The 27,642-nt window shown below is 34.1% G+C and overlaps 2 protein-coding genes and 1 long non-coding RNA gene across 9 annotated transcripts; 1 reads left to right on the top strand and 2 right to left on the bottom strand.

Annotated features, from left to right (window-relative positions):
• Positions 1 to 631: 631 nt before the first annotated feature.
• LOC114191503 (transcriptional corepressor LEUNIG_HOMOLOG) lies at positions 632 to 23,379 on the top strand. Of its 7 annotated transcripts, none has more exons than XM_085675622.1 (18): positions 632 to 1,000; positions 1,165 to 1,222; positions 1,357 to 1,454; positions 1,671 to 1,780; positions 1,904 to 2,184; positions 2,269 to 2,344; positions 2,436 to 2,550; positions 3,455 to 3,504; positions 3,596 to 3,865; positions 8,585 to 8,659; positions 8,798 to 9,025; positions 18,774 to 18,921; positions 19,003 to 19,112; positions 20,386 to 20,535; positions 21,999 to 22,154; positions 22,239 to 22,355; positions 22,466 to 22,663; positions 22,864 to 23,379. In XM_085675622.1, exons 2-18 carry the CDS (start codon positions 1,191 to 1,193, stop codon positions 23,005 to 23,007), a joined length of 2,358 nt encoding a protein of 785 aa, XP_085531748.1. In that variant the 5' UTR covers positions 632 to 1,000; positions 1,165 to 1,190; the 3' UTR covers positions 23,008 to 23,379. The 7 variants fall into 7 exon arrangements, with proteins under 7 accessions (XP_085531748.1, XP_085531749.1, XP_027936505.1 ...); XM_085675623.1 differs by having other exon boundaries at positions 1,162 to 1,222; XM_028080704.2 differs by having other exon boundaries at positions 632 to 1,036; positions 2,439 to 2,550; positions 18,780 to 18,921.
• On the bottom strand, positions 16,177 to 17,385 carry LOC146884542 (uncharacterized). The gene has a single exon (XM_085675477.1). The coding sequence runs from the start codon at positions 17,383 to 17,385 to the stop codon at positions 16,285 to 16,287; it is 1,101 nt and encodes a 366-aa protein (XP_085531603.1). The 3' UTR covers positions 16,177 to 16,284.
• Positions 23,380 to 26,307: 2,928 nt separating the features above from the next.
• On the bottom strand, positions 26,308 to 27,487 carry LOC114190921 (uncharacterized). The gene is made up of 3 exons (XR_003605885.2): positions 26,965 to 27,487; positions 26,618 to 26,676; positions 26,308 to 26,515 (listed from the first exon to the last, which is right to left on the bottom strand). It is a non-coding gene; the product is annotated as an uncharacterized LOC114190921 (long non-coding RNA).
• Between the last annotated feature and the right edge of the window lie 155 nt (positions 27,488 to 27,642).

The following is a 27,642-nucleotide window of genomic DNA, read 5'->3' as shown; positions in this document are numbered from 1 at the left end:
CTATAGATCATCCAATTCAAAGTGTTTATTTTTCTTTACATATACAATTTTTATTGTATTTACGAAAAGTTCATTTTTGAATTGAGTAATTCGAATTCGGAAGCTGCAAATTAAACAATGAAAACAAAAAAAACTTTAGTAATATTACTCTTTCATAGCTTTTGTACCCATTAGATACTAACAAACTTTGGAATCCTTAGGCTTATTGCAATGAAATTTAAATTTTTTTTATTAATATTACTCATTGATACCTTTTGTACCTATTAAAGGGTAAAGAAACTTTAAAATAGTATAGCAATGAAATATAAACACACTCAAAGCCAAAAAATTGGAGAGAAAGAGAAGACAAAGTTGAAATAAACTATGAAGAATAAAATATTATCTAAGAATTATGGAGGTGCATATAGTAATAAAGGATGGGTGCAGAAAAAACCTATTAATACACACTCTCTCATGAGATCATGCATAATACATGGCGACAGTGGATACTTGACAGTGATGGGAATCACATAACATCAGCCGTACACTTGTCCATCAACACTATCAACGGTTGAGATGCAGAATCTAAAAGTTTGTCGATCTACAATTTCTAAGCTGTATATTAATCAATACTCCAGTACGGAAGCTTGTTACACCCGAACCTCTCCTCAGCTTCGTTTTGTTAACGAGCCTCAGCTTCGGAACATCGTTCATTCAAACTCTTTCATCTTTCACCATAACTCACAGTTGAAAAGCTTGTTGGAACCAGTTCATAGTTGAAACTCGACTAGGCCTGACTGTCACTGCGTTGCGAACCCTAATTCCCTTTCTCTTCTGTTCTCTTCGCTTTCGATCTTTCTCTCCACGATTCGGTGACAGCAATTGTGTAATTCACGTGATTTCTATGAGTGGCTCCGTTTCCTTCAATCGGATGCGACTGTTCACGGTTTGCGGTTTTCAAAACTGAGCGCAATTCTTTGTCGGTGGTGATCATTGGTGCATGCAGTCTCGGATTGGTAATGTACGAGTTTGATCCATCTATTTGTTGCGTTTTGAGGTCGGTTTCTCGCGATTTACGTGCATTTTGTTATTCTTTGAGTTTTGTGTAATTCAGTTAATTTTGTTTTTTCTTGCCTTGAGACTTTGTTGAAATTGTTTTGTTTGATATCTTGTCAAATTTAGCAGTTAATTTTGCTTCTGAACGGGGAATCATGGCGCAGAGTAATTGGGAAGCAGATAAGATGTGAGTAGAATAGTTTATGTTTGATAGAGGCACTGGAGTTACTGATCCGCGTAGCTGATTGCATTTATTGACTATTGTTGTCTACTTTGTGTTCTTACTACTTATATGGTGTTTCTTTCCGATTATGCTGCTAGGCTTGATGTTTATATTTATGATTATTTGGTGAAGAAGAAGTTGCATAACACTGCTAAAGCATTCATGACAGAAGGGAAGGTTTCTCCTGATCCCGTCGGTAAGAGCTAATTGATGTGGTGATTTAATGCTTTTAATTACTTTTATTCTTTGTTAGTTGTTTTTATTAAATACTCAGTTGCCCCGACCTCTACATGTGAGTTTTTGGATACCCTGATTCCTACAGTTCCGTACAGGGCTTGTGTACATCTTCTGGGTGGATGTTTTTGTGGTACTTGTACAGCAATTGATTATAGCTAACACTTTGCAATTGCAGCAATTGATGCTCCTGGAGGTTTTCTTTTTGAGTGGTGGTCTGTTTTTTGGGATATTTTTATTGCACGGACAAATGAGAAACATTCAGAGACTGCTGCAGCATATTTGGAGGTACCTCCTTTTCTTCCTTTAGTTCTGAAGATAAAATCATTCATTAGGTTCACCAACTTGGTGGTTAATTGATAATTCACTACATTTAAGAGTAATTGCCTTTCCTTTATTGATGACTCGCAGGCACAACAGAATAAAGTGAAAGAACAACAGCAACTGCAAATGCAGCAGCTGCAATTAATTCGTCAAGCTCAACTTCAAAGAAGGGATTCTAATCATCCTCCCCTTGGAGGCCCTGTAAATTCTATCACTACAGAAGGAGTGCTTGGGCAATCTACTGCAAGCGCTTTGGCTGCAAAAATGTATGAGGAGCGGATGAAGCACTCTAACCCCATGGATACAGAGACATCCCAACCACTTTTAGATGCCAGAATGGCCCTTTTGAAATCAACAAATCATCCTGGGTAATATTATTGGTAAATTTTATTTAACTTGAAATGCAATTGTCTTGTACAGGTTTACTAATTTTGTGCCTTTTCCCCTAACAGTCAGATGGTTCAAGGAAATTCAGGAAGTGTGACGGCAGCTTTGCAGCAAATCCAGGCTCGAACACAGCAAACACCTGTATGTGCTTCTACTGCTCAGTCTTCATCTTAATTCTTTTACTTCTTCTCTCTATAAAATTACAATGCTGATTTTCCATTTTCTTCCTCAGCAGGATATCAAAGGTGAAGTCAACATGGGTGCCATGCAGAGATCCTTGCCTATGGACCCTTCATCAATTTACGGGCAGGGAGGAATGCAGTCAAAGCCTGGCATTGCAAACACAGGTGTAAAATCAGTACAAGAGAAAAGCAATTTAAAGATGGAATGAAATTAAAACATATTTGTATTTCCACCATCTATATAAATGTAAAACAGGCAACAAGGCTTGGTTACCATTATTACTAAAGCCTCTAATTAACTTGAAGACTCTTGCAAGTTCGTGAGTCTAGGTAGAGAAAATGAGATAACTCATTATGAACCTCTGTTTGGATAAACTCAGGTGAACTAGTTGAACTTATGTAAAATCACATAAACACTTTAGTCAAGAAGAAAGTTATCAAGTTTGAAATGAAATGTAACTTTTGACCCTAAATGACCCAACAATAACTGTCTTTTAGTTGCTCATGCGTGGCTTTTGTACTCAAGTAAGGGTAACATTTTACTAAGGTTCAAATCATTTGAAGAAATTAATGCCTTTTCAAAATCTTTTCACATTTTAGTAACTTATGTTTTTATCAATTTATGTATGAGTTGGTCATTTATGTAGTTTGAATTATTTGGTACTGATGTAGTATCACACCTTATTATTGTGATTTGCTACTGTTCTCTACTGTGGAAGTTGAAAAGTTGACATTGTTGTGTTAAGAGTATTGTGTTATGCCTATTTGTTATTAATAAGTTTTTTAATATTATTTTTTACGAGGTTAACTGGTAATCTTGCAAGTTTATGATTGAGTCTATGGAAGCTTTACGAACTTACCCAAACTTTTATGCTGTTCAAAACCTTTTATGATACTTTAGTTTATTATGCTTTCCACTATTTGGGGTTTCTGCGCTAGTTCAGTTGTCATAAAGGTTTTGAAGATCATTTTCTTTAAAATGTTTTATGAGGTTCACATAATTACTATGCATTTTTCATTCGCTAATCATATTACTTGGTTTCAATGTTCTCTTCTTCTCCCATTTCAGGATTAAATGCTGGTGTAGGTAGTCTCACACTGAAAGGATGGCCTTTAACTGTAAGTTCTGCTACGAGACTTCAGTTTACTTTTTGTTTACATATCTAGCACTATTTCTGATCCAATTTAAATAAATTGTAATATGATCTAGGGCATTGATCAAATTCGTCCTGGTTTTGGAGCACCAGTTCAGAAACCACTCCTTCAGAGTGCAAATCAGTTTCAGCTTTTACCTCAACAACAGCAGCAGCTCCTTGCACAGGTACAGGCACAAGGAAATATTGGCAATTCACCAGTTTATGGAGATATGGATCCTCAAAGATTAAGGGGACTAACTAGGGGAAGTTTGAATGCTAAAGACGGTCAATCAATTGCAAATGATGGATCTATAGGCTCTCCAATGCAATCTACTTCCTCTAAGGTAACATTTATTTTACATTCTTGACATCATGTTTCCTGAATGTGGTAAATCTAGAACAATTTGATCATTTAAATCGAAGAGTTTTCTATATGATAGTGTTGTCTAGAGCATTGCTGTGTTTATGGATGATCTGTAGGATGTCTTTGTGTACATAGCTATTTGTGCAACTGATTAGATTATGGTACCTTTTAATGAGAATGTCTTTTCTGCTCTCCCCAAAGAATGATACTTGTCAGTCTTTATGTTATAAGATGCCTGAACATGTTAGGAGACTTCCTAGAAATTAGGAATAAGTTAATTATTCTTTTATTTCTCCTAGAAAAAGTAGAAATAAATTACCTATCTTTTTATTTATCTTTATCAAGAAAATAAGGAATAAGTTAGCTATCCTTTTATCTTTGTCTATTCATTTTTCTTATGATCTTTCCTTATTTTTAGGAAAAGAGATTAATTATAGGATGTTATGGGACAGGCTCATCCTATTTGTAAGTAGAGGAATTCAGTCAGTAATTCTTGTGGGAATAAATCAGTGGCTCTGTTGTAAAAGGGGGAAGCCTTTGGATTATCTCCCATTTTAGTTGATAAGATTGTTGTTTGCTTCTTTTCAGTTTTTGGATTCCTAGCAAAGCACTATCATTAAAGTACATGTTTGGTGGAGAATGTCATGTGAAACCATAAAGTTTTGAAATAATTGAGGAAGGTATTAACAAGAATTATAACTGTTTAGAGGCAAATGGGAACAAAAATTAATTTATTTAATGGTAAAAGGATAGAAAAATGCATAACATCCCAACTTAATTTTTCATTAAAAGAAACTACGAGTAGTCATTAGTAAAGGTAGAGACTGTACCAACTTGGCTTCAAACACCATATAATGAACTAAAATTAAAGGAGGTGCAGTTTAACTACTAAGACAACTTTTAAAAAGATCTATAACCATATTTTCCTAGAAATGGCAAATTAACTCGTCTTTGTGGGTATTGTTCGAACTTGTTCCCATTCCCATTTTGACAGGAAATCCCTGTATTTACCAGATACGGGTATGGGTAATACCCAATTTTTTCAATTGGGTATGGGTCTAGGATGGGTATATACCCTCCCCGACCCGTTCTCATACCTGTGCCAATACATATCTCGTCCTCATCTTTTTCTTGTTTAAATTACTAAAGTATTGTTCCCGTTCTCATTTTGACGGGGAATCCCCGTATTTACCAGATACGAGTATGGGTAATACCCAATTTTTTCAATTGGGTATGAGTCTAGGATGGGTATATACCCTCCCCGACCCGTTCTCATACCTGTGCCAATACATATCTCGTCCTCATCTTGATCTTGTTTAAATTACTAAAGTATCCATACTTTATTAAGTAGCCTCATACATATATATATATATATATATACATATATATATATATATATATATATATATATATATATATATATATCGTCCTCATCTTTTTCTTGTTTAAATTACTAAAGTATTGTTCCCGTTCTCATTTTGACGGGGAATCCCCGTATTTACCAGATACGGGTATGGGTAATACCCAATTTTTTCAATTGGGTATGAGTCTAGGATGGGTATATACCCTCCCCGACCCGTTCTCATACTTGTGCCAATACATATCTCGTCCTCATCTTGATCTTGTTTAAATTACTAAAGTATCCATACTTTATTAAGTAGCCTCATACATATATATATATATATATATATATATATATATATATATATATATATATATATGTGTGTGTGTGTGTGTGTGTGTGTGTGTGTGTGTGTGTTTCTTCTCTCTTCTAATTGTTTGACTTGTTATATATTTACAAAATCCACACATATCTCCAAGGTACTTTCTCTCTTATCACAACCTTGATTACACTTTTTTTCTTTTTGTGTGGTTATGTTCAGTTAGTATATTATCAATTTCTGTGAATAAGATATATTTTAGGACTCAAATTTGATTATTTTTACTCCTTAATATTTGTATTTATTGTTTATCTTTTTTCTCGAAAAAAAGTTTGACTCTCAAGTGTTCAATTGCGAAAGTCATTCATTTATTAGGTAATATGAAAACTTATCTTCTTTTATTCTCTATGATCCTTAATTTTTGTTTTATTTGAAAAACTTGTTTTGCTAAAGCAACTTACATTGTCTCTCAACAATCCAACTATTATGATATTTGAAAAAAATTCTCATATCTTTTAAGGTATTTTCCATCTTATCATATCCTTAATTATACTTTTTTCCTTTGTACATTTTATTCAATGGTGTATCAAATTGGTTTATCTTTTTTTACTTTTTTTTAATATTTTTATTTGTTGTTTAGTTTTATTATGTAAAATATTTTTTTGATGATTTTTTTATAGTTATTTTTATTTCATAATTCTTTCTTATACGTGTAATTTTACCACAGTAATTGATTAAAGATTTTTCATTTACTATAATATAATAATTTAAAGTAATTGTCATAAGTCTTGTTTACAATATCTAACATAGATTGATTCAAGTTCAAAAAATGAAATATTTATGTTTAAATTTTAATTATTATTAACTTAATATTTTTCTTATGTGTGATTTTGTTCAATATAATATTTATCTTTTTATAGTAAAAGAGATTAGATTAATAAAGAGATATTTAAAATATTTTTAAACTTGAATATTTATTTTATTTTTATAATTTTTTAAATATTTTCTTAACTTTATCGACTTTGTTTTATTAATGTTTGCAAAATTTATAGATGTTTTGGTTGTGAAATTTTATTCATGTTAACTGTGAAATATTTTATTATTCTTTGGTACTTGGTATTCTGATTTGAAATTTATACTATTATAATTTTTTTCTAAATATTTAACATCGAAGATATGAAAATATATTTTTTTGGTATTTAATATTTGATAATATTATGCTTTGTTTGATGTAATTATTTTTTTTTATGAAAACAATTATTTGGCATTGAAACAATATGAAAGTGGGTATGGGCACAGGTACGGGGTACCTGTTACTCGATGGGGATGGGAATGAAACAAAAATTTTATACACGTTGGGGATAAGGATGAATCTTTTTACCTTGGTAATGAGTATGAGATAATGAAACTCGTTTCCGTGCCGTTCCGTTGCCATCCCTATGTTTTCCTAATTAACATGACACACAAGATAAACTAGATAATGTGGCAAAGCCCAACAATATTTTCTATAACTTTTGAAAACTAAGGTGACCCTGTTGGGCGTGAATAAGAAGTGAATAAGAAGAGTAGAGTCAACAGAGGATTGAAGGTGATATAGCCCATACCACTATTATCTGATGCCAACCATCCATTCTGAACTCCAGTCAATCAACAAAATAGTGTCTTTAGTGAATGAAATGGCACAATGAAGAAATAGGAGTCTGATGACTAATAGATAATAAGTGAAAGGGAGACCAAAGAGCCTAACAAACGTTATCAATAGAGAGGTGAAAGAGATGACCAGTACAAAGTTGTTGAGACAGTTTTTGACCTTTTAATCATAGTAACAAAAATTAAATAACTTGAAGTAGGGAGAGAGGACTATGATGGGAATTACCATTGTGTACAATAAAAGCAATGAAACTAGAGGTTTGGTGATCCCCATTCCACTTGAGGAAGTCCGGAAGGATAGCTAGCAGTGGCTTAGTAAAAGTCAGGTAATTGGGCTAAGAGGGAGCCGGACGGAGTCTTCTGTGTTACATTCATAGTTCAAGGGGCACATATTTAATGCATAGCAAACCTGTCAAAAACAATATGGGTGACTCTGCGACAGTGGTCAGACTTGAGGTGTGATATTCTTAGTTTAATGGACTTATTGTTTTCACCATTACAAGAGATCAATGTAGATTAGTCAATTAAGGTAGAGTCCACATTGACAAGAGATGATTTTTTGAAGTGTTGGAATGCCGTTTTAGTTGTGGCCTCTATCTGAATTCCTTGATTGCAACCTCAAGACGGTTGATATATTCACATTGACTAGAGATGTGGCTTACATAGAGCTTATAAAGCTTGGGCAGTTTTCACATTACAAGTGAGTTAGGATCTAAACTCAAATTGTAAGACTTGTAGTATGATTGAGAGTGCATTCAGGTAGCCTATATAAAAGAAGATGCAGTCCTATATCTGAACTGAACTGTTGTGCTGTGACAATGTATGAAATTGGAAAATGTGGAATGTTATTCACAATTTAGAAGATAGATAAACGAGTTAAGTATCTACTGGAAGTACCTTAGAAGAAAAAGAAACTAGATTCATATTATCCCAATGTTTATAGGACTCCTTATCAAAATAAAAAAAATACAATAAAATGATCCTAATTCTAGGGCGTATACTTTGTTACTGACTATTTCCTAATATGAATAACTAGACCTAGTTTTGTGAAGTTGTCAAGTATTCATTTTTTCTGAAAATTAAATAAATATTCCTTGTAGTCATGTAATGTGGCATGGCACAGACTTGATTGAAACAATTAGTTGCACTTACTACTGGAGTGACAAATTGTGGAACAAGTCAGAGAGTTTCTGTCTTCTTGATATACTCTAGCCATGAGAAAGTTTAAAGAATTTTCTATTTAAGGTACCCATAAATATTTTAGCTTGTTACTCTGCCTAAATAGGAAATTTTGTTAATAGAAGTTTGATAAAGAATCAATTTTGGCTTTATAATAGAAATTTCATCTTCTCTGCGTTAATATGATTATTTTGTCATTTTTGATGCAGATCAACATGCCACAGATCCAACAATCCACCTCCCAGCAACAACAGGATCCTTTGCATCCACAACAATTGATGCAGGTTTTACTTTTATGCTTAAAATTATATCAGTTTTAGATACCTTTACCTTTTTGTTTGACCAAAGTTATACGAGCTAGCAGTTTATATTTAAATGCTTTTTCCCTTGCATGCAATAATCAATTGCCAACCATTTTTTAGAATAACCGGAAAAGGAAGGGACCTACATCTTCAGGACCTGCAAACAGTACTGGGACAGGAAATACACTTGGCCCTTCTAATTCTCAGCCATCAACGCCATCGACTCATACTCCTGGTGATGGAGTTGCTATGGCGGGTAACTTGCAGAATGTTGCCGGTGTATCCAAAGGCTTGATGATGTATGGTACTGATGGAGCGGGTGGTCTTGCATCTTCCACAAATCAACTGGTAAATCAAATTGATAATTTTATAATCTGTATTACTTGAGGAGCATGAATCTACTTCACTTGTTGCTTCCAAATTAAACATTTGTTGTAAAAAAACTGTAGTATTATTTTAACTTTAATGATTAAGTATCCTTATGAGACTGTTATAATTATAGAAATAAGGAGCTAGTCCTATATAATCAGGAATATCTAGATTTTATGTATTATTAGGAACTTTTTTATTTATTCCCATATCATATATTTGTTATCAGAGAATTCTCTGTTTATTGTATTGATTCTTCTTTCTCAATATAAATAAAGGTACTTGTGCTGTCTCATAAACATTCAGTTTCTACTTAGTGTTTTTCTCTTCCATAAAGTTTAACATGGTGTCTAGAGCCTTTTTCAAAATTATGTTGACTTGATAGACCTAATGTATTTGAAGGATTTTTTTTCATGAAACTCTCACATATTTCCTTTCTATGTGTTAGATATTGTTTAGATATTATTTGATATTATTTGATATTTTTAAGATATTGTTAGATATCGTTAATCACAATATCAAACAATATCTTCTATTTACTCTATTTATTTTCAATTACTCTTTTTAATTGTACCTCTCTCTATTATAAATAGATTATCCTATGTGTGGTTTATACACAAGGGAAATTAATCTCAAAGCCTATTTTCTCTATTCTCAACACTATGTTTCAGTGCTGACTCTGGCAAGTTTTCCTAACCACCTTTTTCTTTGGCAAGGTTTCCTTTGTTGTTTTTTCTTAGGCTTCCAAAATCCAGTTAACCATATTGTTTCTTCTCCTGTTTTCCAGAAAAAAAGAAAAATTCTTTCAACACCACATCAATGTCTAGAACAGATTCTTCCATATTTTCTAACCATATTGTTAGTATTGAGAATATGGATGGGTTTAACTATTCTACTTAGGCTTCCAAAATTGGGTTATGATTAAGTGGGTTGTGCCACTGCTGCCGAATGTGTTCCTAGAAAAGTCGAGAACGATGGATAAAGATTGATGCTTAATTCTATAGTGCTATTAAATCCACTTATTTATGTCTCACTCAAACCTATTTTCGGTACACGAGACATGTCCATCAGTTTGGAGTGAGGCTTGTGTCCTTTATACCAATGGCACACAATATCACTACGGTGTTTGCCAATATCTCTGAACACTCCTTGCCCCACGGCGATTGAGGGTCTTGTGTTTTATGTTGGGTGATTTCATGCTGCCTTGCGTGATTTTATTGAGCCCCTTTTACGAAGGATCTTGAGAACCATAATACATTCTTGATGACCATGAGCTTGTATAGCTCGCCACATGAGTATGCTGCTACGCATGATCAAACTCTGAAACAAAGAAATTGCTTCTTGAAATTAAGAAACGAAAGAAATTGCTTCTTGAAATTAAAAGGGACGAGGAAGAACAAATCTGCCCTTGGATAAAATGGGTGGAGTTGCCCATGTTTGACAGGAGTGATCTACTATGATGGATAGCCCGGAAAATTTTTTGAAGTAAGGAACATCAAAAGGCTGGAAAATTTGAATAACCTTAATTGGCATGGAAGGAAACACTGACCATTGGTTCAGATTCTGGTGACAAAATCCCAAGAACCCTTCTTGGGAAGATCTTGCAACAACACTGTTATGGAGATTTGGAGGGGTTGTGGGCAAAGCATATTCTTTAAGAGATTGGCTGCAATTAGATAGATTGGGAGTGTAAAAGATTTCATCCAAGAATTTGAAATCCTGGTATCTCAATCAAATCAAACATCAAAAGATCAATTGGTTGGGTATTTTTTTGCAGGGCTATATCAGAATATACAAATACAAAATCAGGTTCATCCACATGATCGAGAAGACCTGCTTTGAGCCATGGAAATTGTACGAGACATGGAGGAGGCTATGAAGGATACACAACACATCAGTGGACCTTTGTATTGTGAACATAATTTAGGATTCTGATATTAAGGTGGAAGAGAAATTGTGTCTCGAATTTATCCTCAAGGAACCACACTCAGTGTACACTTGTCCAATGGGTCTTGTCAAACATCGGGGTGAAAAATCATTATCCGGATCATCAGTGGCCAACCCTGGTTCGGATTAGACAGGGACAAGGATTAGGGAAACCAGGAATCTTTCATTTCCTGAACACATCAAGAGAAGGGAATCTTTGTTATCGTGTGGTGGAGCTTTTGATCCAGTCATTGGTGTCCATCCAGAAAAGAGTTTTGGGGTTTGTTCTTTTGGCTGAAAATGAACTAATTAATGAGGCAGGGGAGATAGTGCAATTAGTGGCAGTTGAAGAAGATTTTGTTGAAAGAAAAGAGGCTGATAATTGAGTTAGACTCTTAATGGTTGGAGTTTTCAACTTGTGCAGTTAGGGATATGACTCAACTGCAAACAATGATATCACAAGGGAATATTAGGGTGAAAAACAGTGACACCAGTCACAAGATCATATCAGTAGGTTTAGTATACAACCTGGGGTTAAAGATTGATCCAACAAATTCTTATAATAAGGTGAGATTAGGAGATGGGTAGGAAAAGCAAACTCAGCCAATGCAAGGGACCTGAATGTGAGAATGGGTGATTACATTTTTTTCACGGGAGTTTTTTCTGTTTGAATTAGGGGGAGTAGATGTCATTTTGGGCATGACCTAGGTACTTTTAGGGGGGTTAAGGTCAATTGGAGGACCCCTACCATGACTTTTTCTCATCAAGATCAAAAAGGTTGATGTTGATAAAAATGGAAGCATGCTTTGGATAGTTGAACACAAGCCACTAAAAATTTAGAGAAGCAACAAGGAAAAGCACCTGCAATTATGGTTTCTGCAACTGAGGATAGGCCACTTCAACAAATCTTAAATGAGTATGCGGTGGTATTTGTAGAACTTTGGTTTGCCTCCCATTATAGCAGTTGAGTACTGAATTCCTGTTTAAGCAAGGACAAATCTTGTACCCTCATACTCAAGCCTTATGCTCTTAGTCATGAGAAAGGAGGGAAGTTGTAGAGTCTGTACTGATTACAGAACCCTAAGTAAAGCAACTTTTTCAAATAAGATCCCTACTCAATGATTGGAGAATTATATGGAACTGAATATTTTTCTACTCAAGAGGAGGATATCACCAAATTAGGATGTATGAGCCAGATACACACAAAACAACTTTTAGAACACATCAAGGGCATTATGAATGTTTGGTTATGCCTTTTATTTAATCAATCACCAACTACTTTTCGTTGTGCAATGAAATCAGTTTTAGAGCAATTTCTAAGTCGATATGTTATAGTGCTTTTTTTATGATATTTTGATATACGACAAAATTATACTGGGGTATTTGGTCATGTTATTTCATAACAAGGAGTTTCCATGGATCCTCAAAAGACTGAAACTATACTGTAATGGCCTATTCCCACGAGCAGTAGGGCCCTGAGAGTTTTTTTTTGGTCTAACAAGTATCATTGATGTTTTATATGGAATTATTGCAAGATAGCCATGCCTTTGACAATTTCAAAAAAAAAAAAAGATTTTTGAGTGGCCTCAAGACAGTCTAGGTGCCTTTACACAGTTGCTGATAGCTATTACTACAATTTTGAGGGTGCTCTATTATTCTAAGTCTTTTTCCATAGAATGCAACACTTCTGGGAAAGGATTGGTGGTCGTCTTATTCCAAGACAAAAGACCCATAGCTCTTTTCAGCAAAGCACTAGCAAACACCTCTCTCACAAAGTCTACATATGAAAAAGAACTTATGGCTCTGGTCTTGGCCATTCAGCATTGGCCTCCTTGTTAGGACATAAATTCACAGTGTATACAAATAAAAAAAAAGGCACTTGTTAAAACAATGCATCACAACTTATAATCAATGTAATTGGTTTCCCCAACTATTAGGGTATGAATTTGAAGTCATATATCTTAGATAACCAGAACAAAAGAGAGAAGAAGAGAACTGAACAAACTGACTTTATTGAGAACGAAAAACTAACTTGTATCATGTATACTTAGAGTATTTATAGGTAAGTGGTTCTGGAACCACACCTTTACAGCTGTCAACAGATCTAAACATATTACAGTATAAAACATGCAGCTGTACAAAATATAGTATTTTATTCTAATACTCTAATAGCCCCCCTCAAACTTAAGTTGAAGATTTTTCAGCAGAAAAATGCTTCACATTAAGTTTGGTGCGTAGAACAGTAAAGCGGGTAGAAGATAGGGCCTTGGTGAACACATCAGCCCACTGATCAAGAGCTGGAACATGTGAAACAGTCAATTTTTGAGCCAAAATCTTCCCTCGGACAAAGAAAACATCAATCTTGTGTTTAGTACGATTGTGAAAAACAGGATTGTGTGCTATAGCCATTGCACTCTGATTGTCACATAATAGTTGAGGTGTCTGAAAAGAAACTTTGAGTTCAGTAAGTAATCAAGTTATCCATGTGAGTTCAGCAGATGTTTGAGCCAAGCTTCTGAACTCAACTTCAGTACTAGATCGAGCAATAACTTGTTGCTTGCGAGACCACCATGAAATCAAATTTGGACCCAGAAATACAGCTGTTCAAATGTAGACCTTCTGTCATCCACATCAGATGCCTAATCAGCATCACACAATGCTGTTAAAGGAGCTGGATGAGATAGCATAGCAGGTTGAAAATGAAGACCATGAAACAGAGTGCCTTTAAGATACCTCAGGATACGCGTTACTACAACCCAATGAGAATCTAAAGGGTTAGCCATGAATTGACACACTTTATTGACAACAAAGGCAATTTCTAGTCTAGTGATAGTAGCATATTGGAGAGCTCCAACAACAGACCTATACAGAGTTGGGTCGGAGAATAAATCTGCACCTTGTTTAGACAATTTACAATTGGATGCCATAGGAGAAGAGATGGGATGAGCTTCTGCCATGTTTATTTTTTGAAGTAAATCACGAATATATTTGGTTTGAATCATGAATAGAGCCATCCATTAAATGTTTGACCTAAAGACCAAGAAAGTAGTCCAACTGACCAAGTTGTTTCAGAGAAAAGTTTGCATGAAGTTTAGCAGTGATAATTTGAATCAGACTTAGAGAGCTGCCAATGACAAGAATGTCATTAACATACACCAGAAGATAGATAACATCAGATTTATGCTGATCAATGAACAGAGATGTGTCACAAGAGCTAGAGACAAAACCCAATTGCTGGAGAGTATGTTGCAACCGTGTAAAGCATTGTCTTGGAGCCTGCTTTAGGCCATAAAGAGCCTTATTCAGTTTGCAAACTAAGGATTGATCAGACGCCTCAAATGTTGGTGGTTGTTGCATGTAAACTGTTTCATCTAAGATCCCATTGAGAAAGACATTATTAACATCAAGATGGAACAATTTCCACCTATGAGAAACAACATCTGTGAGAATAACACGTATAGTAACCGATTTAATGACTGGAGAAAAGGTTTCATGAAAATCAAACCCATGAATTTGATGAAACCCTTTAGCAACAAGACGAACTTTATTTTTATTGATGGAGCCATCAACATTTTCCTTTACCCTAAACACCCATTTCCAGCCAATCATTTTTCTGCCAGGATGGAGAGAAACCAGATCCCAGGTTTTCTGTTTGAGTAAAGCTTCATACTCACACTGCATTGCTGTTGTCCAATTAGCATTACTAAGAGCTTGTTTAACTGTCTTGGGCTCAGAATGAAAAAGCAACAGAGAAGGATGAATTGATGAATTTGATGTTATTGGGCAGCTGTTTCAGATCGGGTTTGCATAGGATGAATGTTTTTACAGAGTGCAGGAACATAATCTGAACCAGGATGTGTCTCAGGAGAAGAAACAGATTCAACCTCCAACGAGATACTTGAGCTGAATGGGGAGGTTCTGTTAGCAGAAACCTGAATCGGAGAAGCCACAACAGGAGAAATAGAAGATTCAGGTGGTGACAAGTTAGGCTGTAGTATAAAATACTGATTTATATCTTTAACAGAATTAGGAGACTGAGGAAACAACTCAGAATAAGGAAATCTCTATTCATTAAATAAAACATCTTTAGAGATAAAGATGCGCCCACTAGAAGCCAAACACTTGTATCCCTTGTGAAGATGTGAATAACCAAGAAACAGACACTCTTCAGATCTGAAGTCAAGTTTGTGACTTTTATAAGGTCGTAACAGAGGAAAACATGAGCAACCAAAAGTTTAAAAAAAAAATGATAATCTGGATTTTTATGAAATAAGACAGAAAAAGGAACAACAAACTGAAGAGATACAGTGGGTAATCTATTGATAAGATAGACTGCAGTAGTAAATGCATAATCCCAAAAATGCAAAGGAAGAGATGCTTGATGTAATAAGGTAAGACCTAACTCAACAATGTGTCTATGTTTGTTGATGATGAGCATGAGGACATATGAGTCTATGAACAATACCATGATGAGCTAAATAATTGGTGAAAGGACGAAACTCACCACCCTAGTCAGATTGAACTTGTTTAATTTTACAATTGAGATGCAATTCAACCACTTGTTTAAAAGTCTGGAAAACTGACAGAGTTTCAATTTTAGTCTTGATAGGAAAAATCCAGGTATATCTAGAGAAAGCATCAACAAAAGTTACATAATATTTATAGCCAGTATGAGATGTAATGTGAGCTGGTCCCCATAAATCAGTAAAAATTAATTCCAAAGGAGAATATACATATTTAGAGTCATGAGAAGGCAACCTATGAGATTTACCTGCACAACAAGATTGACAAAAAATAGAATCAACTTTATTAGGGAATGAGAGATTACAATGTTTGAATACAAGATGCATAATATGGTTGTTAAGATAAACTAATCTTGTGTGCCACAAATGAACACTAGTACTGTCATAAACAACTTTATTTACATGATTTAAAGTAGTAGAAAAAGAAGGGGACGCAGCAGAGAGCAGAGATGGTGACTGCCATGGTTTGATTGAGAGAAAAGATGAATATTATGGATAGAGTAGAGTTCATCGATATGGTCCAACACCACCATGAAGAAGAACCTTATTCGATCCCTGGATTTTACAAGACATTTATCAGAATGGAACTCAAAGAAAACAGTTATCTTTGGCAGATTGACTGACACTCAACAAAGTTTTGGTTACAGAGGGAACATGCAACAAATGATTGAGTTGAAAAAGAACACGAGAATCAAAAGGAGATTCAAACATAGAAGATCTAGCACCAGAAATACTCAAACCTGCACCATTGCTTATGAAAATTTGGTCTGGTCCATCAAAATGTTGCATTTATTTAATGTTTAGAGATTCACCGGTAACATGGAGACTAGCACCAGAATCAGGGATCCATGAAGTAGTAGCTTTACCTTGAGAATCAGACTGGACAACCATGGCACTAGGGCCAATAGAAGGAGTGGATGTCGTGTTTGGATTTGTCCAAGTATGAGAGGCTTTATAAGAACTTGTAGAGTAGGGAATGGACTGCTGTGTGGCAGGATCAATGAACATCAGAGATTCAGGAGGTTGATATGAGGAATCAGACCGAAAGTGACACACATTTGCCGTATGACCAAATTTGAGACAGATTTGGCACTGAAAGTTGGCAAACTTGTGACCACAACCTCGTGCAAAATTATTTCCTTCACGAGAAGAACTACAAAAACCACTGCGTTGATGAGTATCACGGGAGTAGGAGCCTTGAGTGTAATGAAGAGAGGGAGTGACTAAGGATTGTGTGTCCTGAACATATTTGTTTAACCGAGTCTCATGACCGCATAGCAAGGCTTTAATTTCTACTATAGGAGGGACACATTTCTTGCTTTCAATGACAGAAACTATTGATGCATAATAAGAAGGGAGACCTTCCAAAATAGCATCAACATGCTCTTCATGACGAACAAGAGCACCTACACCAGCAAGCTCATCCACGTAGTTTTTAATCTTCAACAAGTATTCATCCATAGACTTAGAATGAAGTTTAACACCTCTCATAGATGTACGTAACTTATTGGTTTGGAGGTTGAAATACTCATGAATCTTCTCATAGACTTCATACGAGTGAGTGCAACCAAGCACGTGGGACAACATAAACTTAGAAAGAGTAGACTGCAACCAGACCAAAAGAGTTTGATCCTGGACCTCCCAAGCTTCGTAGTCAGGATTAACCAGGCCATCTAAACGATCAAATTTCGTAAGAAAACGTGCAGGAACAATAGGATTAACCACAAACCTCTGTAAGTTGTGTGATTTTATGATTGGTTCAACATACTGACGCCAGTGGAAGTAATTAGAATCATCAAGTTTTTTCGCGATCGACGTTGGAAACGAAGGTGAAAAGCCATGAGAAGAGACCACATAAGCAAAACAGAGAGTCGAAACACCGTCAACCATCGATTGAAACCGCGCAGAAAGACGAGCGCGAGAAGAATACCTAGCACCGATCAATAAACAGTGAACGAGAGAACGATCCACCTATTGGATCAGATCGCAACGAGAAACGCGGACAATCGACGACTAAATCGGAGGAGAGAGAACGATTCACTGATTGGACCAGATCGCACCGAGAAACGTGAACAATTGATAGTGAAATTGGAGGAGAGAGAACGATTCACCGATTGGACCAGATCGCAATGAGAAACACGAACAATCGACTATCAAATCGTAGGAGAGAGACACTATCAACAAATCAGAACCAGCGGAAGCTTAGAATGAGAGACGCGAATGCATCGAACCAAGCAAAAGGCAGAGAAAAAAATGGATTGCCGCAAAAAAACTCTGGATACCATCTTAGATAACCAGAACAGAAGAGAGAAGAAGAGAATTGAACACAATGACTTTATTGAGAACGAAAAACTAACATGTATCATGTACATTTAGAGTATATATAGGTAAGTGGTTCTGTAACCACACCTTTACAGCTGTCAACAGATCTAAACATATTACAGTATAAAACATACAGTTGTACAAAATATAGTATTTTATTCTAATACTCTAATAATATATAAGGTGGGAGCAACACATCAAGTAGCAGATGGCTTATCAAGGAAAGAAGGAGTTAAGGAGTTGCAAGCCATATCTGAACCTTTTATGTAGGATATTGAATCTATTGACGGCGAGGTTAATCTGTACCTGGTTTCGTAAAAAATCTAGGAGGATTTAACCAAGGGTCCAAACCAGTACCCCCATTATCTTTGGAACATGAGTGGCTATATTACAAAGGAAGATTAGTGTTGGCAGCATCATCATAGTGGATTCCCGAGTTACAATGAGTATCATTCTATGCTTAATGGAGGACTTTCAGGAGTATAGCTCACTTATTGAAGCGCTGTGCAATCCCTTTATTGGATTGGTAGGAAAGAGTAATAGTGGAGTATGTGGCAACTTGTCATGTATGTCAACTTGGTAAATATATATAAAAGATACTTTTGAATAGAGTAAAATCTACTATCTGTATTATGATTTATGATTTTGTAAGTTGTTCACGATCCTGATCATAATCTCAATTTTAACTATCTTAATGGTGATATTGTTAGGTAGTTTTTACAAATAAGAGTTAGATGAAAGGAGCCCATTAGGAAGCTAGAAGGGAAAAGTGGGCAGTTTTTTTAGATTTAAGATTCTTGTAACCGGAATAGTCTAGTGAAAAGTGCTTCTTTTTAACTATTTTGTACAATTGCTGAATTAAGGAAGTTTAGATTTTCTTTTCATAGTTCTCTGAAAATAATATTGTTTCTTAACAGATCATAGTTCTTGAATCTTAATAATTTATATCCTTCTAGTTGCAGGATGACATGGAACATTTTGGAGATGTTGGCTCCTTAGAGGATAATGTGGAATCATTTCTCTCACAGGATGATGGTGATGGAAGGGACTTGTTTGGCACGTTGAAACGGAACCCTTCTGAGCATGCTACAGATGCTTCAAAAGGTAATCTCATGTTCTTATGCATGTATAAATTTTTACCATTCACGTTGACCAGGTTGCTGTCTATATTGCTTCCCATTTCAGGCTTTTCCTTCAGTGAAGTTAGTTCTATACGCAAGAGCAACAGCAAAGTTGTTTGTTGTCATTTCTCTTCAGATGGAAAATTATTGGCTAGTGCTGGACATGACAAAAAGGTAGAATATATGTATTTTTTTAACTTAACAGGTTTAAAGCAATGGCAGAGCTTCAAAATAGTTAAAAGACACTAGCATCACCAATTATATTTCTGCTTGTGAAACGTAAAATTGAATATATATATATATATATATATATATTTTCTTTCTGTAGTTTAAAACTTAACAAGATTAATTACCTATTTTAAATTATTTGTTGCATTTCAATATTCATGAATCGCATGAAATGTATGAATGCCAAGGTACAGGCAGACATTTCATGCGAAATCTTATAAAATGGGCATATGTGCCTTGTGATTTTAACAGGCTTGGTGTACCTTCCCTTCCCATAGGGAGAAAACGCAACTTTTACTCTTCTCATCAGCATGTAACACTTCGGACAAGAACAAGCATTAATTAGTTTACCCAATAGCACCCTCCAATTAAGTTGAAAAGCTAAAGATTAAAAGCTTAGGTATCTATTTGTCCTTTCCCTGTGTTTGCTGCATATACTTTTAATGTCAAGAGTATGTTCTGAAAGCATAAGCTAATCAGGAAATGTTCTTGAGTGATTTATGTCTGTTGCACCCCCTAATGCAATAAATTTGTGCTGCTTTAATTAAACAATTACTTAGAAAATAAGGTGGGGCCAAATTTCAACCATTTAGTCATAGCGCCATGTTATTATATTAAGTCTGATTGGTGGTTGTTTGATACTTAACATAGACCATCAATTAATTCACTTTTTGAGTTGCAAAAATTAGTCTGTCTCAAAAATACCCAGAAAAACATTTTGAATTTTTTCATTTGTACAATTTCTAGATAATTAAAATTCATACCCCTTTATGAGATACTATATTCAATAAAAAAAGATAGCTTTATGCAGGCATTTTGTGGTCTTCGTATTCTGTGGGATCTCCAGGTTTAGTCCAACAAAATGAGAAAGATTTTGAGAATGAAAAGAATGAAGAGATATAATATACCCAATTGATTTGGTGAACTTATCATCCCTGCGGTTGCATTAATACTTTATTCAGATAAAGAGTCTGGCCTTTGAGTAGGTCAATAAAATGGTTGTTTGTCCTTGCAAATTGTAAATTTGTTTTATAGATTATGATGGAAATATTTCTAGCAGATCTGGTATGTTTGTTTGTACTTGCAAATGTATCAAATTTTTATTTTTATTTTGATATTAGTTCTCCAATTACTTTTTTTGCTATTTTTGGTCCTTGTTAATTTAATGTCCTAGTAATACCTTGTAAATTATACTTATCGTTCTATTTCTTGCTATTAGGTTGTTCTGTGGAACATGGAGACACTGCAAACAGAAAGTACACCAGAGGAACACAGTCTTATTATTACTGATGTTCGCTTCAGACCGAATTCAACTCAGCTGGCAACATCTTCATTTGATACAACTGTTCGGTTGTGGGATGCTGCGGATGTAAGTTATTCTCTTCTTATTGCAGACCTTTCATGTTCTTTCTTTGGTATGAAAATTATATCTGCTTTCGGCTTTTTGTTAAACGAAATGCCCTGTGAACGGAGACTAGACTGTAGTTTGATTATTGTCAGAAAACATATGATGTCTAGGCACATAAAAATATAGTAATAGAGAACTTTGGAAAAATGAAAGATTTCATTTACTCCATGAAAAAGTGTAAGTCTTGAATGTTTACTTTTCATGATAACTTTCTTGAATGATTATATCTTCATGATCACGTACCAAATTTTAGATCAATTAGGCATTCATAGACTTCTAACCTTGCAACTTACATTTACTTATATACTTCAAAGAGTAAAATATCCATTAAAATGAAGTTAGTTGATAAAATATCAACAAGTTTTTACATTTCTTAAAATTTTGTACACTTTATCACTTCAATCACTTAATCTAACAACTGAGATTATCAGATTTAATTTTCAAAAAATGTCCTTCAGTGGTGTTTATCAGTACTCTTTTGGAATAAGTAGATTCTTTTCCTTTTGATAATCATGGATTTATATTCTATTTACTGTGTAATTTTGTTCATTCAGTCTATGCTGTACTTTAGATTTTCAACGTAGTTCTTAAATCTCTTCCTCTATGTCAATAGACACAGACACCTTATATAATTTTATGTCTTGGAAAGTGTTGTTTATCTTCAGGTTTCAGAGTCAACAACTAAAAGAGATTGCATGAAAGCCTTGATTTTACCTTTTCTCTATGTTGGCCTGGCTCCAAGCCTCCACAACAGATTCTAGCAAAATATAATTCATTAGTTCTTGTCTCCAATATTATGGGCCCTGATGGTACATATCAGTAGTTAAAATAATAACATATCTTGCACATTGATAAATAGGTAGCTGATTGTATGGTGAACACTGAAATTGGTTTAGTTAATTTGATTGATTCTAATTATACTATAAATAACTAAGACATACATGTATGCAAGTCAAGACGCCCAGCTTTCAGTAAACCTATCTTTCTTGACCAATGATTGCTGGACTTTAAAAATGTGTTGTAATTGAGAACCCATGGTATTTTGTGAAAGTTATATTTTGGAAGTGAGAACTGTTCTCTGGCAGTTACGTTGATGGTTTGTTTCTATGGTTGCTAGCTTTTCAAAAGATTGTAGTTTGAACCGTAGTTAAAAAAAAAAGAATTAACCACGTTAGAATCGGCTTGATTATTGTTATTGTTGTATGTTCAGGTGTCCTTCTTTATAAGTTTTGTTTTTTACCCTGTGGATAAAACTTGTTGTGAAGATGTGTTGCTCTGAATTAAATATATTGTTTTGGATCTTTTAAGCTGTACATGAAAATTGGGTGCTAAATCTTATATAGCTCTTGCACTGCGAAAAGAAGTATCTTTTTTAGTATTGGTTTCGTTGTAAGTGGACTTACCATTGACTGTTACTTTTGCAGCCAACCTTTTCTCTACAGGCATATAGTGGTCATACTTCACACGTGGTGTCCCTTGATTTTCACCCAAAGAAAAATGATCTTTTCTGTTCCTGTGATGATAACAATGAGATTCGTTTCTGGAATATTAGCCAATATTCTTGCACCCGAGTTTTTAAGGTCAGCTACAATTACTTTTAGTTATCTAGATATTATGAATTATGCTTTTTCTCAATTCTAAACGATATTAAATTAATCAAGCAGGGAGGATCTACCCAGGTGAGGTTTCAGCCAAGGGTTGGTCAACTTCTGGCTGCAGCAAGTGGGAGTCTGGTGTCTGTCTTTGATGTTGAGACTGATAGGCAGATGAACATGTTTCAGGTGTTAACATGGACACAAAACTTCGGAAATCTAAGAAAATAATAAAATTCCTCTGCCCTATTGTTTTGTGATAAATATATTGTAATAACTATAATTTAATGCATTTCTAGGGACACTCTGCAGACGTACATTGTGTCTGTTGGGATACAAATGGAGATTACTTGGCATCTGTGAGTCAAGAATCTGTCAAAGTGTGGTCACTTGCATCTGGGGAGTGCATTCATGAACTTAATTCCAGTGGAAACATGTATCATTCTTGTGTCTTTCACCCAAGCTACTCAACTCTCTTGGTTATTGGAGGATACCAGGTTTGCATGTGCCTATGAATCTTTGTTGTTTGCCTTTCCTTTTCACTTCTTTTATTGTTTATTTGTTTTATATATGTAAAGTAATTATACAAAAGTTACTTCCCCCACTATTCATTTTTCTCATAATCAAACTGTTAAAAGTGATTACTATGGAAATTAATAAATTATAGGTTCTCATTTTATTCATGGATACTTTGCAGTCATTGGAGCTATGGAACATGGTTGAGAATAGATGTATGACAATTCCAGCTCATGAGTGTGTGATATCTGCATTAGCACAATCACCCGTCACAGGAATGGTTGCTTCTGCCAGTCATGACAAATCTGTAAAGATTTGGAAATAAAGTTTACTATTTTATGCTTCAAACAAACATGGCTCAACAAATTACAATGATACCAGAAGCCTCCACTTATTCCCACCACTCCCAACTTCTCTGATGTTGTATCTATTGTGATAAGGGGCTCAGTAGCACATTTTCTCTGTTCATGGGTAGTTTCCTAATCTTTTTATTTTTTTTATTCTTAAAAATATTTCAATTAAAAGTCTTGGTTAATAGCCAGTTATCGTGCAATGAAGGTTTTGTCATTATTATAATTATTATTAGCCCCTTTCGTTTTAATATAAAAAATGTATGTTATCCAAGTTTACTGATTAGCAAATTACATCAATTAATCAGTGATGAATATATAACTGATGATATTAATTTGTTGGAGAAGTCCTGTGTATAATATTATCTTGTCCTTGCTTCATGCACCCCACAATTTATCTATTGTAATTTTACTTTTGTTTAAATAATAGATGCAAAGAAGTAACATTTATTTTTGTTTATACAGAGTAGTTTCAGAATGCAGTTTTGGCATGGACATTTCAAAAAATAACAAAAGCAATTTTGGCATATTAGTTTCAGAAACTCCGCAATATTAAATTACCAAAATATTTTTTGTATTCGAATTATCTATTCTGTACCGTCCACAATATAAATTGCATTTGGCACGGTTTAAACCATTTTTGTCAAAATGTTCCTTAGGGAAGGATTTTTAAGTTTATTAATTGTCTCTGAGCGTTAATGAATTACGTTGGCGTCACTTATGCATTGTCCGCTGAAACCATTTGAAGAAACACAGACTCAATAATGAGTTTAATTGAACGATAAACATATTTTAGAGGAACTAATTCAAATTTCATTTAAATTTGAAAAATAAAAACATATTTAATCCTAAAAATAACCTTTCAGTTGTGAGTCAATCCAGAAAGAACATTTTGGAGTGCAGTCTAAACTAATCCCAAAAAATTATTCTCAAATGAAAATTTAAATTCTAAATTGTTTCAAAATGAATAATTTAAGTAATTAAAAAATTAAATCAAGATTGTGTATTTTAGAATGAATGACAGTGAATGCATTTCCGAATAATTACAAAGTGTTAATAAAATATTCTCGATTGAAGTTCACTATTTTCTGTTATTACTTTCAAAAATCTCCATTCGGGATAAAAATATTAAGGACAATATTTTCAGAATTACTTTCTTCACACCTTTGCTATAAATGAAAAAGAAAAATGAGACTCTTTCATCTTGCACCTTCGTAAGGTGTGGGAAATATCACAAATTTGATAAATTGTCGATGAAATTATCAAATAAATGTCACCACTCTACTGCATTGCATCACATATAAAATGAACGAAAATAGAAAGGTTAAGATAATCCAAGTTGCCTTCCACCAAATTCAACACAATAAATTAATATCATATTTTTTTGTTTAATTATTCATAGTGAGTTGAATTTTTTCAATGGTTATTAAATTATTATTATTCTTTTAATTTATAGATAAAGACCTCATATTAATTAAATAAGTTTCAATTATCTCATTAAAACTTTCATTTAATTAAAACTTTCATTTATTCCAAGAGTATATGATTAAACTTTTTGTTATACTTGCTAACTCTATCCAACCATGACTAAAGTAATAATCTGTTCTTCTAACTTTTTATGCAAACCGATATATATGTTTAAATTAATTAAATAAACATAAATTAATTCATTTAATTTCTCGCTTGTTTCGATTAATACGAGAACCTATTAACACTTCTTTTGCTTCGTGCATATACAAGTGTTGTATTACTTTATTTATATTTCAAGTATAAACATCTTAAGATTTAGTTTTTCACTTACAAAAAAAAATAAAATTATCATAACTAACCAAACACACAAAAATCTTAATTAAAATTTAAGGCTGAATTTATGAGACAATCTTAAAAACAATAATAATCAGATTCAAGAAAAATAGATGAAAATAGTTTCCGATAAATAAATTAAAAGAACATCTATTTAATTGTACATAACCTCATCATAATTCGATATGAAGTTGTAAGAAAATCAATCAAGGGAGAGATTAATCTTTCATGTGGAGTCACCCAATGACATGGAGGAAGATTATCTCTAAGATTATTCCTAAGCTTTTCTCTAAGATTATCAAGATTACCTACAAGATTATTTCCAAAATTATCCAAAATGATCTCTATGATCATCTTTAAGATTTATCCCAAGACTATATTTAAGATTATTTCCAACATTTATATTTAATATTTATCTCAAAGATTTAAGCACTTTAAATATTATTTACATTTATTATTATTTTAGTGAATAAAAATATTTTATCTTAAATCAACAAATCCCTCAAAATCTACCAAGAATAATAACCTTTTTTTTGGGTTATCAAGGTGCAAGAACTAAATTCATTGGCATTTAACTTTGTTGTTAAGTTCGTAAGAAATGAGGAATGTGTGATTGAGACTATACCATTCCACCAGAGAATAGGCTAAACTATCCTAAGGTTGATAGAAAAATTCAAGATCATTGTTTCCTTCACCTCATATATTTCTGAAATTTTCGGAACCCATTTCCATTTCATGTAGGAGTGTTTTGGAAAATTTATTTCAAAAATTATTATATGCAAATTATATTTTTTGAAAAATGAGTTCCGAAATATATTTCACACGTTCCAAAGATGTTATTCTAAAAATCTTGTTTCGAAAATTTTATTCTGAAAAATATCTATCCGAAAATTTTATTTCGAAAATTTTATTATGAAAAACTACTTTCAAATTCATAATCCGAAAGTCACTTTTATAAGAATTAAATGGTCATTTTTAAAATTGATGGGATGCAGGAAGAAATATATGTATAAGAAGGAATTGCCTCACCAATGGAGATGAAGGTGGGAGAAAATGGGTGGAGTTGGAGGTGGTAATAAAAGATAGGGTGGAGGTGGAAGAAGAAGATTAGATGAAGGTGAAGAAAAGCATGGAGGTCCTATGGGGGAGGGAAGAGAGAAGAAGAGGACAAATTTAACTTTTTACCTTGTTTACAGGAATGTAAGAAAAAATTCCCCCATTATAAATCCATTTAATTGGACTGGTGTTAATTTCTAGGTGGATATTTCTTCCTTTAGCTTCCCTTCCTCCAACCCGTTAAAACTTAGGCTTAACTTTAAGTGAATTTTAAAATTAGTTTATTTCGAAACTTTGAACCAATTTAGTCTTTTATCTTTCGAAATATGTGAATTTAGTCTTTTTAATTAAATTTTGTTAAGTTTATTTGACATTTTAAACTCATTTTATAATAATATTTGACTAAAGAATTCAAATAAAATCCTGAAATGCTTAAGATAGATTAAATAAACATAACATATCCTATTACACTTAGAATCATGTTTGTTATACCTTTAATAGTGATTATTTCCCCACAAAAAAGTGTGAGTCCTATACATCCCCCGATATCCATCCGTCAACAGGTTGTTCATCTCCACGATGTGCTTTGTGTCCACAAAATTAATCAACTGAACCTTCCATTCCCTTTTAAGAAATTAAATCATGTTCAACATCCATATTATCATGCACAACATCCATATTATCATGCACAACATCGAACACCATATAATAATTCAGAGCACTAACCATTTCTTCTTCCAAGGTGTCCAGTTTTTTCTCCTTTCGAGCCATTTTGACTCAACAACCTACACAAAAGCAATAAACAGACAACAACAAATCAATTCACCTCAACTAAAAAACATAACATAAATTTCACAAACAATTTTCACTTTCCCTTTCACCGAATCACCTGCCCAAAAAATAAATTAACATTTCATCTCCGTTAGCCGTGCGCGTATACAAAAAATGAGCTCAAGCAACCCAACCTTTTTTCTACTAATAATAGCGACAAAAAAAAAACTCAATCTTTCTGTCCAATGCAGTAACACAAAACACAACAACACCAATGTACGACCGCGAAAAGAAAACCTCACCTGAAAAACGAACCGTCAAGGTTGTGCTCTTCTTTTCTTTCCTCCGCACGTGCACGAACAACATAACAAAACCCCACCTAAAAAAATACCGCAGGCCCCTTCTCTTCTTTTCTTCCGCTCCTCAAGTGGTTACCTCACCTGAAAAACGAACCACCGAGGTTGTGCTCTTCTTTTCTTTCGCTCCGCACACGCACGAACAACACAAAAAAACCTCACCTGAAAAAATATTGCAGCCTCTTTCTCTTCTTTTCTTCCGCTCCTCAAGTGGTTGTCGTTCTTCTTCCGCTACTAAGTTCGGATTTTCTGTAGAAGATTATGAGTTGGTTCGTCAAACCACTACCCCTTCTGGAAGATTTGTTCGGCACCGCAACTACTTTCTTTTGATTTCATTCGCTGAAGTAGTGTTCTCGTCAACCGCATTCTGCAAACCACCATCGCTTCTGGAACATGTGTTCGACACCGCTTGCTTGGATTTGATTTCTGAAAAGTGAAAAAATCAAATTCTTGGAATTCGTTTGCGCGTTTGATTTCCTCACGGGCCCCACAATACTTTACCCACTAACCCACTCTATCATAAACATTTCAGAACTGCCACATCACGACTATTTTTTTTTAATTCAAAAACAATTTAAAAAATTCCACGTATCACCGACACTTTAGCTGGTAAAAAACGGGTTA

Source organism: Vigna unguiculata, chromosome 7, assembly GCF_037176805.1.
Source record: "Vigna unguiculata cultivar grain cowpea cultivar isolate G323 ecotype 2 chromosome 7, ASM3717680v1, whole genome shotgun sequence".
In the NCBI taxonomy this organism is placed as follows: domain Eukaryota; kingdom Viridiplantae; phylum Streptophyta; class Magnoliopsida; order Fabales; family Fabaceae; genus Vigna; species Vigna unguiculata.
The sequence above is the reverse complement of the archived record's forward strand: the minus strand, read 5'-3'. Positions and strand labels throughout refer to the sequence as shown.

Coding starts and splice junctions, on each gene's coding strand:
- LOC114191503 (XM_085675622.1), top strand. CDS start 1,191: ATGGCGCAGAGTAATTGGGAAGCAGATAAGAT. Junction 3,505..3,595: donor TGAAAGGATGGCCTTTAACT/GTAAGTTCTGCT, acceptor AATATGATCTAG/GGCATTGATCAAATTCGTCC. Junction 18,922..19,002: donor TGCTACAGATGCTTCAAAAG/GTAATCTCATGT, acceptor TTCCCATTTCAG/GCTTTTCCTTCAGTGAAGTT.
- LOC146884542 (XM_085675477.1), bottom strand. CDS start 17,385: ATGGTTGACGGTGTTTCGACTCTCTGTTTTGCTTATGTGGTCTCTTCT.